At 42.1% G+C, this 16,373-nt stretch overlaps 1 protein-coding gene across 2 annotated transcripts; it reads right to left on the bottom strand.

Annotated features, from left to right (window-relative positions):
* Window positions 1–974: 974 nt before the first annotated feature.
* ccdc120b (coiled-coil domain containing 120b) lies at window positions 975–15,861 on the bottom strand. 2 transcript variants are annotated; one of them, XM_003442733.5, is made up of 10 exons: window positions 15,337–15,859; window positions 7,885–7,984; window positions 7,399–7,529; window positions 6,676–6,777; window positions 6,406–6,526; window positions 6,156–6,215; window positions 5,805–5,958; window positions 5,559–5,660; window positions 4,177–5,214; window positions 975–3,356 (listed from the first exon to the last, which is right to left on the bottom strand). In XM_003442733.5, exons 2-10 carry the CDS (start codon window positions 7,931–7,933, stop codon window positions 3,260–3,262), a joined length of 1,854 nt encoding a protein of 617 aa, XP_003442781.1. In that variant the 5' UTR covers window positions 7,934–7,984; window positions 15,337–15,859; the 3' UTR covers window positions 975–3,259. The 2 variants fall into 2 exon arrangements, with proteins under 2 accessions (XP_003442781.1, XP_005450232.1); XM_005450175.4 differs by lacking the exon at window positions 975–3,356 and adding an exon at window positions 3,375–3,752 and having other exon boundaries at window positions 15,337–15,861.
* Between the last annotated feature and the right edge of the window lie 512 nt (window positions 15,862–16,373).

Genomic DNA, 16,373 nt, shown 5'->3' with positions numbered 1-16,373 from the left:
CGAGCAGAAGCTTAAGATTCTGGGAGAGTGCTCCTGTCTGCATGTAGCAGACGTGCATTTCTGACAATATTATTGCTATCTAGCGACTAGCTCGATTTACAGAGGTGGTAAGGAGCTGGCTTTCTCATTGCTTTGTATTTGACTTTCTGACAAACAAATTTTCATTTTTAGAAGAATGCTACTCAGTATGTTCCTGTAAAAAAAAAAAAAAATGCAGTAAAAAAGTAACTGATGATTACAATCATTGCAGTGGAGCAACAGGAAATTTAAAAAATATATATATTACAATTGTGCTGTGCAAGAAAAAAAAAGGACCAGTATTGCAGATACTTTAACCTATAAAAGGCAGCTTTTGTAGGGGAGAGCAGTGCGCCATGAAATCAGTGTGATTTTTACTTTCCACAATACTTCATTAAAACAACAAAATATTCTTTTCAGCTTTATTTTAAACTTTTTTTTTTGAGACATTAAATGTAAATGTGCCTCCAAAGCATTTTGGGTCAGTTTTCATTTTTCACAGTGAATGTGTGTATGTTTTTTCCATTTCCAAAAAGATAATTTAAGACATTTCAGTGGACTTTGAGAATAGAAAATCCTATCACACTAGCACAGATCAATTACCAAGAACAGCACTGGTGATGAGGTTATACCATTTTGATAAATCCACCTACCTCTTCATTATAAACTCTGATTAATAGTTTAGAAGAGGTAGGTTTAGCACAGAGTACAACCACAGGTCATTTTCAGCACAACTTTGCTGCATATAGTACAAAAGCATCTGGCACATTTGAATTTTGATTTCAACATGACACTTTATTTAGATCTCATACATACAGAACAGAGCAGGCCTTGTTTAGCCTAACTTCATAGGCCTGGTTATAAAGAGAGAAGAAAAGAGAAAACAGCTGCACTTAAATATCTTTTCTTTTTTAAGAAATAAAGAAAATATAAAGTATAACCAAATATTAAACATATCACACGGCTTAATGAAATTTTAAACATACATTACTAATTCCTGCACTGATGAGAAAGGGCTACAGTAGATGGCTACAAAACGTTATAGGTTCATAAATATAATATAGTTTGAATACATTTGCTTTAGAGCTAAATTTATATTATTTCTTTTGAACTTAGAGTACATTATATGAAAAATACCTTTATGACCCCCAGTGCACAGCAGTTTGGTCTTTGATTTCAGTCTTTAACAAGCTGGAAGGAGCTCTATGAAGCAGGAAACAGAGGATGTGAACACATCAGACAGGCGTAGACACGAGGTTCATGTTCCACAGTGTGCTACAGTTTGTAACTGAGCAAAAACGTATCACAAGCACACACAAAAGAAAACTGCATTCAGATGAGTCTGAAGATCAAATACAGAAAAAAAGGCAAAATCATATTAAAACCATGAAAGAAACATGCTATGTTGTTACAACAATACAAATATTTTCAGTTTACTTCTTCTGGTTTCTGTAGTGTACATTGCAAAATGCTACCCAGGCTGATTGTGAAAACCATGTAATAATGCTACTGATATACAGTGATACATGACACAATGTTAAAAAAAACTCTTTATAAAAAGCAAACATGTCAAACAGATTCTTTACAAATACAAACAGCGTGTATTCTCACAAAGACATTTACTGGTATGAGACCTGCTCACACCACCATTCAGTACTGCAGCGGCTCTATTCTGGTCACATGGTCACCCTCAATTTTTATAACCAATTAAATAGTTCTCACTTGGGGGAAGTGGGGTTGAAGGAGTAGGGCATCTTATTTTGATTATACTTATTATGTGGTTAGTTTGGAAAATTACATTGTTAGTATGGGAATAGAACATTAGCTTGAGACTCATCAGTACAATCCACACTATGTACAGACCACCATCCAGACCTTCAGCAGATGTTTGAAGACCCAAAAGAAAAAGAAAAACCTTCTTACTGACTGTTATCTATCTCTGTGACAATTTCATAGGGGTTAAGGCTTAAGATGTTCATAAAGTGCTCTGTATGACAATCAAATCCTCCGCAAGTGAATGCAGAAAAAAAACTCATTTGATACGAGTCATTTCTTGTCACACAGTCAAGTGCTACTGCCATACAGAAGGTCTCACTACAGCCCTAAGGTTTGTCCTAAAACTGATCTAAGGTCAGCACACAGAAGGCTACATTTATCAAAAAGCACTGAGCTGAAACCCCCAAAACACCAAAATACATATGACATCATTCCAAATACCCTAACTGAGTCACATTGTGATACACTTTAGTCTGATTTTTAAAAACTAAATCTCACACAGTCTTAAAACTAGCAACTTTAAAGTTTTCTAACCAAGGTTTAGTTTTGATATTAAACATTTAGGCACTCCTGTCTGCTACACCATAACGCTACAGTTCATGGCCCATTTCATTTTTATCAAATATGAAAAATACAAATGGCTGTGACGTTAATGGCAGATGAGGACTGAAGCATGTTTCTGCGGTTTATATAATTTACAAACACACGGTCACTGGCATGTAATACGTCTCAAATGATGTGAGCTCGTAACATCTTTGAATATAACACGGTTAATGAGCAATAAATTACCTCTTTAATATAACAGTTCTTTATATCTCAGAAGATACAAAATAGTACTTTACAGCTGTATATATTCAGTAAAAAAGTATATCTCGGCAGACTTTTCAGGATTAATGGAAAGGATCTTACTGCTCGCGTTGGACCAGAAATATTTATATGTGAAGTAGAGTATGATCATATTGGTATTAGATGCTCTGCAAGTCAGCACCCGTGTACAGCCACAAAACACTGGGGTTGACATTGAAATTGGCAAAAATCAGGTATAACACAGGGAGCTTGCCCAGGCGTTTTCCAGCTGTACAGCTACAGTTTGTCATTTACTTCAGTCTCTTTCTGCTGAGGTTGTCATGTTTTTCGATGCTGCTGAGGTCACATTATAATCAACTTGTGTGTGGAATTAAACTGCTCAAAAGAAATAAAGGGAACACTTGATCAATTTATAACATTGATTTTTGTTGTCATTTTGAATCCAGCCTTCAGAAGGCTGTTCCATTATTTTGTTCTCAACAAATTACACAGTGTGTGTGTCATAAAGACTTTCAGTTTGAATATTTAACTCATCGAGATACAGCATGTGATTTAAGTGTTCCCTTAATTTTTGGAGTAGTATATAGGAGTCCATGTGAAGCTACACTGTTTTTGCGTATGTAGTGCATTGATGTGTGCATGAGTGTCTGCTGCTGCTTCAGACCAAGGTGCCTGGGTCAGCACTGGGCTCCTTTGGAGTCACCTCTTGCATCTGTGGATCAGATGTCTCCTGATAGAGAGAGAACTCCATCGACCTGTGGGGGGAGGTAAAACAAGTCAATATTGCACTCCCCCCCCAAAAAAATAAAAAATAAGAGAGGAAACAAATAAACACCACAAGAAGCATGCAGTAAAACCACTAAGAAATTAATTTTCTTAGGGCCCACAAAAAAAAGGGAAAAAAAGTGTGACTCATGGCAAGACTATAACAGAGCTTGGAGAGGCCCATCCTTGGAAGCAATCAGGAACGACAAAGAGTGTTGGCATGAGGCTGCCAGCAGCAGGCGATAATGCTGACCAAGCCCCAAAAAATAAATAATAAAAAGAAAATAACACAGTCTCAATTGTAAAAGAGGATGATAGATGGATTGGCTGGGGGGCAGAGTGAGTGTAACGGCGCCAGCATCTGTTGGAAGCATTGCTGCCAACATCTAAGAAGACAGACAAATCATCTGTAACACACAGATTTCAGTAATGCATCCATGCTGTACATAACCTTAAAATCCACTGAAAGCATGAAAACAACTGTGTCTTTAGGAAAAGTGCGAGTTTCTCTGAGTATCATGCAAAAAACGTTTTGATCAATAACACCTGCAGTCAGCAGCAATCTGTGTGTTAGCTGTGAGCCTTTTGAAGCAATGGATAATCTTGACTGACCAGTGCTTTGGGATACTTCAGCCTCACTTATATATATATGTATATATATAACAAGGCAGCAGTAATAATAATGGTACATTTTTCTGGTGTTAATGTAAACCAACAGAAAAATTGACTTTTATTAGGCTTGTGTTTCTGCAGTGTGTATGAAATCTAACTTGAAACATCAGCTAGTCAATCACATTTAAAAATACTGACCTTCCATGGAGAGGGTGACCATGGAAGCTGGCTGACTGGGGTATCTGAGGCCTTTGGGGGTTGGCTGGTTCACCTTGAACAGACTGGGCCTGGTGCACCAGTGGGTGTGGGTGTGAAAGACGAGAGATCCCTGCCTCGTGGCCCTTTGGGGCAGCAGTAGGATAGCCAAGAGCATTCCTCAGGTACCAGTCTCTAAGGCCCTCCAGAGCCAGGGCTTTATGCAGGCTTCTTGTTGAGTCTTCTGGAGTAGGAAGAGAAAACTGTGGGGGTCTGCGGGTGAAGGAGGGACCAGACAAATCAGTCTGGTAAGGGTGCAGGTTGGGAATGGACGATGTGGTGGTTCCAGAAACAGGAAGGGGGGACTCGTACGCTGATAGTAGAATTGCATCTTGGGGATGTTGCTGCAAAGGAATAAAAGGTCCACAAGATTTGGTTCTGGTGACCTTGACCCTGCGTAGTTCAGCTTGGGATCCTCTAAGGACCATGGGACTGTAGGGAGGTGCAGCACTGGGAAGGTGCACCTGGGAATGGGAAAATCCGTTGGCATGGGGAGGCACTGCTGCAGTGGATGAGCGAGGGGAGGACATGTCTTGCCAGATCCTTCCTGTGGACTGGTACAGATGGTGCTGCACTTGCATCCTCTGCTGTTTTCCCCAGATATAGTCCATCAAAAGTTCATTGTAGCCACCGCTTGCTCCCCTGCCACCCATAGACAGACGCATTTTGACTTGCTCAACAGAGCTGTCCACATGCCCCTCGGGGCTGCTCAAGTGAATATGCCGCAGTTTTCCATCTGTCAGCGTCTCCGAACTCTTGTAGGGCCCTCCCCTCTGCGGCATGCCGTTTCTAGGGGCTGGGTCGTCCGGAAGGCTCGATCTGTCCAGCAGGGCCTCAGAGCTGTTGCTGCGTCTGGCTCGGGAGCTGTACGGACAGCTGCGGCGGTCAGAGGAAGAGCCTTCTTGAGCCAGCGGAATCATATATGGCACATCCAGGCTGCCAGACCACTGTTTCAGCCCATTTCCACCCGATGCATCTGACCTAAGAAATGAGCAAAGCAAATGAGCACAGCAGCAGCACATAATAATCGGAGAGGAAACTAAAGAACTTTAGACACAGCAGAGTGAGTGACAGCAGCTTTAAGCTAAACCGTGTAACTGCATTTCACAGAAAAGTTACTTTTTAAAAAAGGAACAATTTTTATGCCTAAAGTCCAAAGAATTAAAAACCTTTGCTGGTGGCTGAATTTGACACTAATCGCTGTTACAACCTGAAGTCTGTGTCTTCATTCAGCTAAGTCATTAAGCCATTTCCAACCATACAGTTATCACAGCAGGAGGGAGCGGTGCAGCATCAGACAGAAGCAGCCCAGCATCACAGATTACCTGACGTGAACGCTGATGGGAGCAGTTCGGGCCAACATAGGAGTTGCTGGAACACTTCTGCCTTCAACGTTAGAAGCACTTCTAGGTAAAGAGTGAGTTGGGCTGTGGAAGAAAACAAAAAAGGAAGAATCACAAGATGCATTTAGCATTTGTAACCCACACAATCCTGATGATTTACTTTTGTGTACTTATGCTGTGAATGTAACAGAGCAGGCAGGCTGCACAGGGTCACCTTAAGATACACACCTAACAGAGCTTGTGACAGAGTTGCGCCGTGTCCTCATCTCGTAATAAATCTCCACCGGGGATAGCTTCCTGCTGATTCTGTGGTCAGGGCTGCCTGCAGTAAGTCGTGGCTGAGACAGAGATCGCTGGTCAGCAGCCACGCTCGGTGAAGACTCTGTAGGAGGAAGAACAACAAATCATCTTTTGATGTAGTCAACTTTCAATAAAAGCCTTAAAAGTGAAAAACGTGTGCAATTTGTGGTGCAGAGCATTAATAACACTGCATATTCTCATGTTTTAAGAATGATGTTGGGTCAGAGGTTCAGTTATTTCTTTGGTGAATGTGGATACACACGGAGACCGTTGACTCACCATTGTCATGGGATGTTGAATCTGACATGGAGCTGGTACTCTCTGACATGACAGTGTCCTCTGAAACACAAAGGATATAGGTCATAGACAAAGCAGCATGACACCTGGTGGCTTAGGTAAACAAAAATGCAAAAGTGCAAAGAAGATGTTTTCAGCATCATGCTTTTATTATTATTGTGTAGCTTTTGGGGTTTTTTTGTTTGTGTTTTTTAAGTGCGCAGGTGTGGGATTAGTTGCCATGGTATTGTACCTGTGTGACAGCCCCGATGGACCGTTCTTTTGCTATTTGGAACGTTTCGGTCTGATTCCGAGTGTCTGTACAGAGCACCCGTGAAGATGGCTTTCATCTGCTTTCTTTGAGCAGCCTCATCCTGCAGCCAGGGAAAGTCACCCATGTTAGACTGAGTACACACACACACACACACACACACACACACACACACACACACACACACACACACACACAAAAAATGGTACAGCTACTGCGTAAACACAATTGATATTCAAGGTGTTGACTTACCTCTGCCTTGGCTATGGGCGATAGGCCAGCTCTCCGCTGCACCAGTGGGGGTTTCTCTCCTGTCTCCAATGGGAAAGCACGTGGCAATTTCCCAGTCAGCTCCTGTAGAGGACATCGATTAGCCCCCAGTTACTAAAATCCTTCTCACTGGCAACTGAGGTGGAAACTGTTTCATAAAGTGATAACCATTTAACGGATTACTTTAAGTCTCTTTAAAAACAAAAAAAATTCCTTAAATGGTCTAGTTATGGCCCGAGATATGCCAGCAATAATCTGGCTGCGTTTAGCATTTACCTCTAAAGCAGAACCATAACTCTGCAGATGAGAAGTGCTTCAGACGTCTAAGTAAGCTACACTGACAACAGAGCAGACAACTTCTGAATCCATAAATAGGCACACACAGATAGAATGAGTCACCATCCAGCTGAAAACAGGGATGTGTTGAACAGCTGTTAAAGAAAAGCTGAGGCAGCTGCGGATTCATTAACATGCACTGACAGGCACTCAGAAGCAATCAAGCAAAGATTTTGTCTGTGAGAAATATCCCATTTCCAAAAAGTTGTTAGCTGCATCTGAGCTCAGACGTTCACGTTTATTCTAATTTTTACAGAAGACTTAAATTTGCTGTTAAACCACACTGCAGCTATCCTCTCATCGCTTGAGGTGTACGGAGAGAGAATCTAAGCCGAGCTACGTTTCAAAGATGAAGCGAGATCGACTCACAGCTTCCTGCAAACAGACTTGTTTGAGCTCTCCCACTCTGGCGTTGAGGAGAGCCTCCAAGGCCTGCTTCCTCTCTTGCAGAGTTGCGATCCTCTCAGCCTGCAGCTTGCCATCCTGGCAGCCTTGAACATCTAGGAGGCACAACGCATGAAAGTCACTTTTACACACGGTGAAATTCAGATGTGGACTCAAACTGGCAGTGATTTCATTAAAAACGCAATCTTGTGGGTTATGTTTATACTGTATCACAGTGTCGTGTTTTTGAAGGCGTCTGTTCTCAGAGTGCTAAGATAAGATTATCTGGCAGTTGTAGTGGCAGTATGTGAACAAAAGGTCTTCACAAACACAGATGTTTTTTCAGCTGGCAGTTCCCTAGAGAAAAAACTGTCAGGAAAACAAGCAAGCTGATGGTTCCTCAAGCCTTTTCAGACTTGTCCACAGACGGAAGTGTGAATCCTTACACTGTGAGAAGTCATCATTACTCACCAGGAGCCCCCAAACCCATGGATGTGATCAGATGTCCTTTGACCTCCATGTGATGTAATTCTGGGGACTTTACAATTCACGCTGTCAGCCACACCCTCACCTGAGAAAGAGAGATGAAGGTTTAAAATGTATCATTAGCCAGCTTTCTGTTATCTGGAGGTACAAGACAAGATATCTGCCAAAAACTTGTTTGAAATATACCCAAATGTGAGCCAGTACACTGGACTTATGTGAGAAGTCAAGTAAATCAAATGGGCTGATTCTTATATAGCGCTTTTCTACTCTCCTGGAGCATTTATACAACATGCCACATTCACCGATTCACACAAGCACTGTTTTCTATGCTTTTTAACTAACATTCATACTCCAGTGGATGCATCAGAGAGCAACTTGGGGTTAGTATCTTGCCCAAGGATATTTGGCATGCAGACTGGGGTAGCCAGGGATCAAACCACCAACCTTCCAATCAGTAGACTGACCTGCTCTACCCCCTGAGCTACAGCCACCCCAAGCATTACATCCAACCACTGAAACTAATTTTTCTGTTCAAGTAACATGAAGTAACTGTAACTGAGCACTGAAAGTAGTAGCCACAGCACTGAAACCCTTAACAGGTGAAGTAAATAGCATTGATTGTTTTGTTATATCTTGACATGCACTCATGCAGTACAACCTGCCAGGAGTGCACCATCAATTCAGGGCTGGTAACCTACACAATATTAATGAGGTTGTGGCTGATGTGTGTGTTTCAAATAATATATATTATTTTTTAAAAAAACTTTTTTTTTAAAAAGCATTTGATCAGATGACACAAGGGTCCGTCAGGGGGCGCTGCTGTCCCTCTGCTCAGGTATTTAAAAACTGAATCACTAAATACAGGTTAGTTTCTGTAACGACAGACTTGTGGGAGAATATTTGACTCAGAAAGATAAAAGAAAAAAAATGTCTTAGATCAGAAAAAACGACACCAGGTGATAGCAACAATTTAGATGAAACCACAATAAACCCCGTTATGACAGTACGCAAGATTATAAATGTAGGATTTAATGAGTTCTAGAGAACATTTTGAGAGTTCATCTAGAGTCCAAACATTACTTGCAGATTAGGCATTCTGAGAGTGAGTAATACTCTAAATACTCCAAAATTAGCCCTTGGATGCAATTAGTAGCCAATTAATTTGCAAAGGGAAGGAAAATGAGACGAGATAAGTAGCATTAATAATGTATGGACAGATACAGAGGGAGAAATCTAATCCCTGTGTGTTTCGTGCCTCACAAGCTCAAAGCTACCATTACAAAAAAAAAGCAAGAGTAACAGAGCCAGAAGCAAAGTGTTGGAATAAGTAACAAAGGCGGCGAAGAATGCAATCAGTGGCATTTCCTCCAAGCGACTGTCATAAATATCAAGGTTCACACAAAACTCACATCATTTTAAAACCTCTACATATAATCATCTATTTATCTGTTGAGAAGGAACAACAGATAATCGGGGGGGGAAAACTAAGACATGTACTGTTTTTACTAAACTGTTGCAGGTGAGCCACGGTTCATATACTCTCTTCTACATAATGGAGGTTCATTACAAACAAAGCCTCTTCCGTAATGCCCAGTAGAGACTTGACATCCAAAAATAGCGATCGCGTTTTCTGCCAAAAGCCTCTCGCTCGGCGTTGCTCACAAATCGCTGCCGTAAATAAGCATCCTGCTGTCTTCTTGCCAGTCGAGTAAATCATAAAACGGCTCCATTCAGCCCACAAATCTAGATGGAAGGCCTCAAGGGCTGGATCAGAATTACCATTTCCAAAGATTGCTTCTGCCAGTGTCCCATCTTTCAAAAGGAAACATTTATCTATCAGTTAGTCTGAGCAGCTGTCTCAGAGCTCTGCTCAGCTTTTTGGGGGTTTTTCAGGCCAGAAACATTAGAGTTCTGTTTTCCTGCCTCAAACAACACAACACTCACTTTCTGTGAAGACATACTTGAAATACTTCCAGAGTTTGCGTTGGCTCCTGTTCTGGAAGTGAACCAGTAAGTGCTGTTTGCTCCCGTGCATGCGAAAACCCCCGGCATGCTTGACCTCCCATTGACAGACAAACAGGAGCCTTTCACACAAGCAAGTGGCAGACAAAAGCTCATCACATGAATCCTGTTACACAAAATCATGATGATTAAATTTTCAGTTAATCTAATACACCGAGTGGGATTTTCACCTGGGAGTGTACAAGGCAGTGTCATGTCTGTTCTTTGTTGAACAGCCGAACAGTAAACCCACAGAGAGAAGCAGTCGAGAGGAGACTGAGACATTTGGTATTCATCTGGACTGTCGCTGGGCAGCTGGAGCCAAAAGGCTGCCATGCCCCTAAGAATGGCTTTGTCTAGCAACCAAAACATTTCCAAGGAAATTCAGTGCAATCCCCCCCTTTTGTTTTTGTTAAACAAAACTAAATGTGCCCACTCTGTCATCATAAAAAACTAAAACCTCAGTGCAAATATCACTGGTTCATTTTTGCTACTATAACAATACATCTCACACTTCATTTTTATAGTCTTACAATGAGCATCCTAGCAAGAAATAACACATTCTTCCTCTTACTTAGATAAAGTTTAATACCTTAGCAAGCTGCATTTAATTTATGTACTGAAGAAGGAATTCAGTGCCGCATAAATTGGTGACACCAAATCATAAAATAGTGTGTGAAATAATCCGTTCTGTTTCTGTTATGCAGTTGAATAGTAGCTGAAATATGGTAGACACGTGTTTTGGCAGCGCATTATGATGACAAATTGAAGACCTCAATCAAAGTGACCGTAATGAAAATGGGTTTGAAAATTTCAATATCATTTTTTTGTGTAATTACTTCACAAATGGATAATTTTCTCTGTTATTTGTAATTGTTAATGTCGGGTTGTTTCTTCAGAGTAATGTCTTTGAATGAAAATTAAAATCATTCTGCAATGGCCCCTTTCTGTGTTTTGTGCTTGTATTTTGTAACTGTACCATTAGTTTCGTCCACAGAAAGCCACAAGCCAACTAGTACATTTGCTTTACTTTGAAATAATAGAAATAACTGTACATTCCAGCTTATTACATTAGGGTGAAACCCACCTGATAGCCACCCTGACCTTCAGGTGTAGAAGGAATTTCTGCTATCAACCTCCAGTTATTTAGACTTGTCTTCTGGGTAAAAGCGGCCTATTATGGGAGGGTTAGCAGACATGGCTAACAAATACCTTTTAAAGACCTTTATTCACCATCCCTTACCCACCTAAATGACATGAAATTTAAAAGTAGTTATCCATTTGTGAAGTATTCAAAAGAAAAAAAGAAAAGAAAAGCAAGTTTCAAGCCCATTTTACATTTGATTTATTTTCCATCCACCAATCCAAATTACTACTGCTTTTCAAACCTGCAGTCTTGAGTGAGAGGTGGAGGCCACCATCACATCCACACATAGATGCAGTTTTGAATCGCTGAGCTAAGCGGAAGGTTTGAACTTGGCACCATCACATCTCAGAAAGAAGTTTCTAATAGCACCACTGTGTCTCCCTTGATTCATTCTACTGATGCACACTGAGCAAGGAACTCCAAAGCATTACATCCTGCTCTTCATACCCCCCTTTAGGGCAATATATACCATCAGAATCTAAAGGCAAAGTCACAGCTATAAGTCATAGCATTGCAGCAATTCCTCAACAAAGACATCCAGACTACTCTAACGCGATTACGCCTCCTGTCGCTATGGGCCTCATGTCGCTATGGGCCTCATGTGTATGACTAGCATTTTACTGCTTTCCATTAAATTTTCCTGCTGTTCAGCAGTAGTTGAACGTACAGTGCATCTTATTATAAAAGGGTTTATAACTATAGAAAGAGAATGGAAAGACACCACAATGGGGCTATGGTTAAAACACCATAGCAGTAATCACTGTGCAATAGCAGCTAGAGGAAAGGTGAAGACCAGTTGCAACAGATCCACCATGGCCACACTTAACAGATAACACACCTGAGGGGATCAGCTGCATCGCTACTTCAAGTTAAGTGCCAGCTTTGTAAGCACCTGCTGTGCAGAGGCACAGGTGTGACAATACAAGACTGCAACACACTTAAGAGGAAAGCATGAGTGAGATGGTAAATGCACTACTACATGAACTCTTTTCACTACATGACATACTTCTGATGACTTTCTATCACCCACAAAGGAGTACAGCATCTTGCCCAAAGACACTTTAACACGCAGACTGGAGTAGCTCAGACTTGAACCACAGATCTTCTGATTAACAGACGACAACGACCTCCTGAACCACAGCCGCCCTCACAGAATCTGAGGAGATATAGATTTTAAACACCACAGCTTCAAACACGTGCTGGCCGAGCATGCGTACGGGCTGTGGATGGTGGTACAGATAGCACTGAAGGAGCCGTGTAGATTAAAACATGAGCCGTGCAATGAGAGCGAGCTGCCCCAGTGCAGCTCGTATCACTCAAATGCAAATCGAGGAGGAGTTTAATATTCTAGACGGGCTAAACACTGAAGCCCGTACCGTAGCTCTGATCCTCCTGTGTCCACACAAGGAGCTATAATGCTCTCTCTTCAGCTTAGAAGTGATGCATATTAGCTTGAAATATTCACAGCAAAGCTACATTCCTACAGGCAACAGTTTTATGCGTCGTCTCCCTTGATAAACACGATGGCTCTTGGCTCTTAAACAGATTCACTCTCTCTCTACTGTCAGCTTTCATGTGGCCCAAGAGTCCTGGGAACAGGAAACACTATTATTGAGAATTTATAATACACATATTCAAGACTTAAAACTGCATGTCTTAATACGGTGCGGCAGGAGCTTTTGCAGCACCACCATATGCTGCACAGCAGGTTTATTGGTCTCTTTCAACAGGCAGCTGTGGTATAAAGGAGCAGCTGAAACCTCACCTCCAGCTAGCTATGGGCAGGTGAGGCCAGCGGCCCTCATGTTGACCGCTGGTGTTGACACAGCTGCTGCTGTTGTCAACTTACACATGTGAACCAGAGGAGGGTTACGACTACACAGCTCCTGTTAGGCTAGCATGAGGATCCCACGCTGGTTCCTGAGAAGTTAATAGGCAGCAGACAGTTAAAAACTACAGTTTGCACCACTGTCTGTGTCAGTTGTTACAAAGTAGTACCTCACTGCTTTCACTGGTGTACCAGGACAGCATTTCTCCATGTCTAAAGCCATACTGATCTAATCTATAGGAGAACAGTAATGCAACTCCCAAACATTGACTATCAGACCCCAAGGACACTGTAGAGCCATTGGTGAGATTTGCTGGTGAGGATGGGAGTAGAAATGTAAGAAGGAGGAAGATGTAATTTATGATTCAACGAACAAGAGATTGGACAAGGTCAGACATACGGCTGATTCAGAGCTGCCTCCACCTGGGCAACCCCTACAACTGTGGATGGAGGGCTTATGCAGGGGTCAGGTGACCCTCCAACCAACCCCGCGCACCAATGTGATCTCTTCGTTTTGCTCTCTATATCCATGAAATACTGATTTATAATGCACTTATCAGCACAAGGCAGGGCAGCTTAGCCAAGGCTGACCAATCGTATAGCTCGTCCTCTCTCCCTCCCCGGGCCTTGATGCTCACCTTTCTACATTTGACACAACTACCACAGGCAAAACAAAGCAAAGCCCAGTGACTGCTATCCACCTGGATTCCGCTAAGCTGAGGTTGGAGGAGAGGAGGGTGGAGTAATAAAGAAAGGAATGTGACTCTAATGTCCGAGGGGATTATTGCTATACATTTTTCCTTTGCTCTGTAACACCTGGAGGGATTTCTGTATGTCCAAAGCTGTTTTTATGCTCTGTGGCTTGCTGTAATCCACTTTGCTGATTCTGGAAAGAGTTCAGTGCTTTTGTTTCGCTCAGACTTATGAAGTGCAGCCACAGCAGCCACGCCATTACATTCAATATTTACACACAAAAGGACCTTGATCTGATTGTTTTGTGTTTTGAAGAAAAGTAGGTGAATATGCTCCCCCATCTGTAGTACTACAGTCGCTTGATCAGACTTTATTCCCTGGTTCTAGCAACAAGATACTTTAGATGAAGCTAAATGTTTCTCATTGCAACTCTATGTCTTTGTGCTAGTAAGAAGTAGTGAAATGACTAGAATCAGATCAAGCAGCCAGTGTTTCTTTTCACACTGTACTTTACCTGCATGTTTTGTCATTCACCAACTACAGAACCACATGTTCAAATTTGTGTCAGCCCATGTCTTAAGGGGATCATTTAAAAGGAAGGAAAAAAATAGTGTAACCTTGATGCAACCAGTTAAAAAATGTAAGTATTAAAAAAATGCAACTGTGACAAAGCTATCTGGGTCAAAGTCCACTTCCATGGAATGTGACTGAACTGTACTGAAACACAAAGGCCAAAGGGAGTGCTTTGTACTGTACGGGTGAACAGAAACACTAACATGACTGGTTTCATCCTAATCCCTGTGATCAAGAGGAAACTGAGCATGAGAATGGTCTCCCAGCACACCAACCCCTTTGCTTGTAAATGTCCTGGTGTTCCCTGCACTAACAACTGTAAATAAAATAGGAGCAATGAGCATAAGGCTTCAAAGGAAAACCCTCTAGTAAAAAACAGAGGTGTTTCCCAGAAACGCGAAAAGGTGGAGTACAGTGACTCACTGTAAAAGGCACCAACACATTTTTACGAGCCCACCCCACCAAAAGGGATCCTGGCGGACAGGCTCGCTCAGGGATCTGTTAATAATAGGAGCTTAACGCTGCTGCATGTGACCGAGCAGTATTAATAAATGAGAGGAGAGAAGCAATAAGGCCCAGGAGACGGCAGTAACAAGATGTTCGGGTCTGTTTTTTTGCTTCATAACAATGCAGCAACAGGGGAGAAGTTATGCATTCCCGGGAAGCTTGGCACACATTTTCACTCCTTTAAAAATTGAATTTGAGACGTTCTTGCAGTTCTGCCACCCCCTGCCTCCTGACGAGCGTGCCACACAAACGACCCGTTGCACTGTTTTCTGGCACAACGCGTACACAAACGCGAGGCTCTCACTTGATGCGGTCCTCGCATTCATCGTACGGACATGTGATTTGGCTCAACATAAAGCACGCGTTCGCACATCCAGTCTGCGCTGATCCCCGCATCTGCATAGCCGTTGCAGACGGCGGCGCACCGGCTGATAATGAAACGCACCGGACTCATTATGGAAGCGATAACACATCGCAGGTGTGTCACAGCCCGCCACGATGACAAACGTCTTTTCACACGAGCTAAATGCGTGAACAGATGCGAGGACGTCTTGCGGACTCGCGTTTAGGCCGATGCATTTCATTTTATAGAGAAAATATATCATTTTTAAAAGCCGTACTGGTAGCTATTAATTAATACGCCCATTTAGGATGGAAAAGGACATCTTGGAGCAGAATCCCCTCTTACCAGAGAGCATGACTGATGCCTTGCGAGGTCTCCATGGTTCTCTGGAGCGAAAGCAGGGGGAGGAAAATCATTCCTGCTTGTTTTTATTGGCAAAATGTGCGGAGATCCACGGAAAAGAGCTGCCCGTTCATGATGCTTCACTATCCCAATTGTAATTCACCAGCAGCCTCGCGACCTCCGCTGCGTCGGAGCTCTGCGCATCTCAACAGACCTGCTTTCTGCACGGCATGAAAACGCTCTCTTTCACACAGCCAGCTGACTCCACCACGACCACAGCGACGATGCCCCTCCCCAGATGGTACATGCCTTCAATGTGCGCCACTCGATCCGCTAATACGAATATGACCCAGGTGTTGCACAGTAGCGTGGATTCATGTGCAGCAAGGTAACCCTCCCCAAACCCCCAAGAGACTTTTTCCAGATTTAAAAACTGATACGTTCAACTCAAAAAACTAAAATAGTCGTTTTAGTTTTACTGCTTTCTATGTCAGAGTTAAATTGGACCGCACCATACAAAATTATAGCAGCCCAACATGGCTTTTTAATGGGAAGTTAATTGCGTTCTTCCATCCTTAATTCAATAACTTCAATAGTAATAAACGTGTATTGGTATATGTATATTGGTGTAAAAAAACGCATTCAAATTCATTTAAAGTGCTGACTTTTTAATGTTTCGGATTGGATTAATATTGGACTAATTTCAGGGCTTCAAATGTTTTAAGAAAATTCACTGTAAGTATTAAGAAGTGTATCCGATACAGAAACGGCTTTATACAAATTAAAATATTTTTTAACACATCACCAAATAACGGGAGAAAAAAGTGGCTCCACACAAAAAAGGACTTTTTAAAGAGGGCAAGTTAAACACCTGTTACCAACCGACTGAAGCACACATTTCACTCTCTGAAGACAAAGTTAAAGGCGAGAGATTCTCAAACAACAGCTGCACTAAAGCCCTGGCAACACATCATAGAGGAGAAACTGAAAGTTGTGGTTAAAGGGCCAGTTTTACGTCAGAAAGTTCCTAAGTACAGCAC

This window comes from Oreochromis niloticus, linkage group LG5, assembly GCF_001858045.2.
Source record: "Oreochromis niloticus isolate F11D_XX linkage group LG5, O_niloticus_UMD_NMBU, whole genome shotgun sequence".
Taxonomy (NCBI): Eukaryota; Metazoa; Chordata; class Actinopteri; order Cichliformes; family Cichlidae; genus Oreochromis; species Oreochromis niloticus.
This window is presented reverse-complemented; position numbering and strand designations above follow the sequence as displayed.

What these genes read in the sequence shown, in the direction of transcription:
- ccdc120b (XM_003442733.5), bottom strand. Translation starts at nt 7,933, where the DNA reads ATGGAGGTCAAAGGACATCTGATCACATCCATGGGTTTGGGGGCTCCT. An exon ending in CATGGGTTTGGGGGCTCCTG is followed by an intron (nt 7,530 to 7,884) that starts GTGAGTAATGAT and finishes TGTGCCTCCTAG; the next exon opens with ATGTTCAAGGCTGCCAGGAT. An exon ending in GGTCACCCTCTCCATGGAAG is followed by an intron (nt 3,357 to 4,176) that starts GTCAGTATTTTT and finishes CTCCCCCCACAG; the next exon opens with GTCGATGGAGTTCTCTCTCT.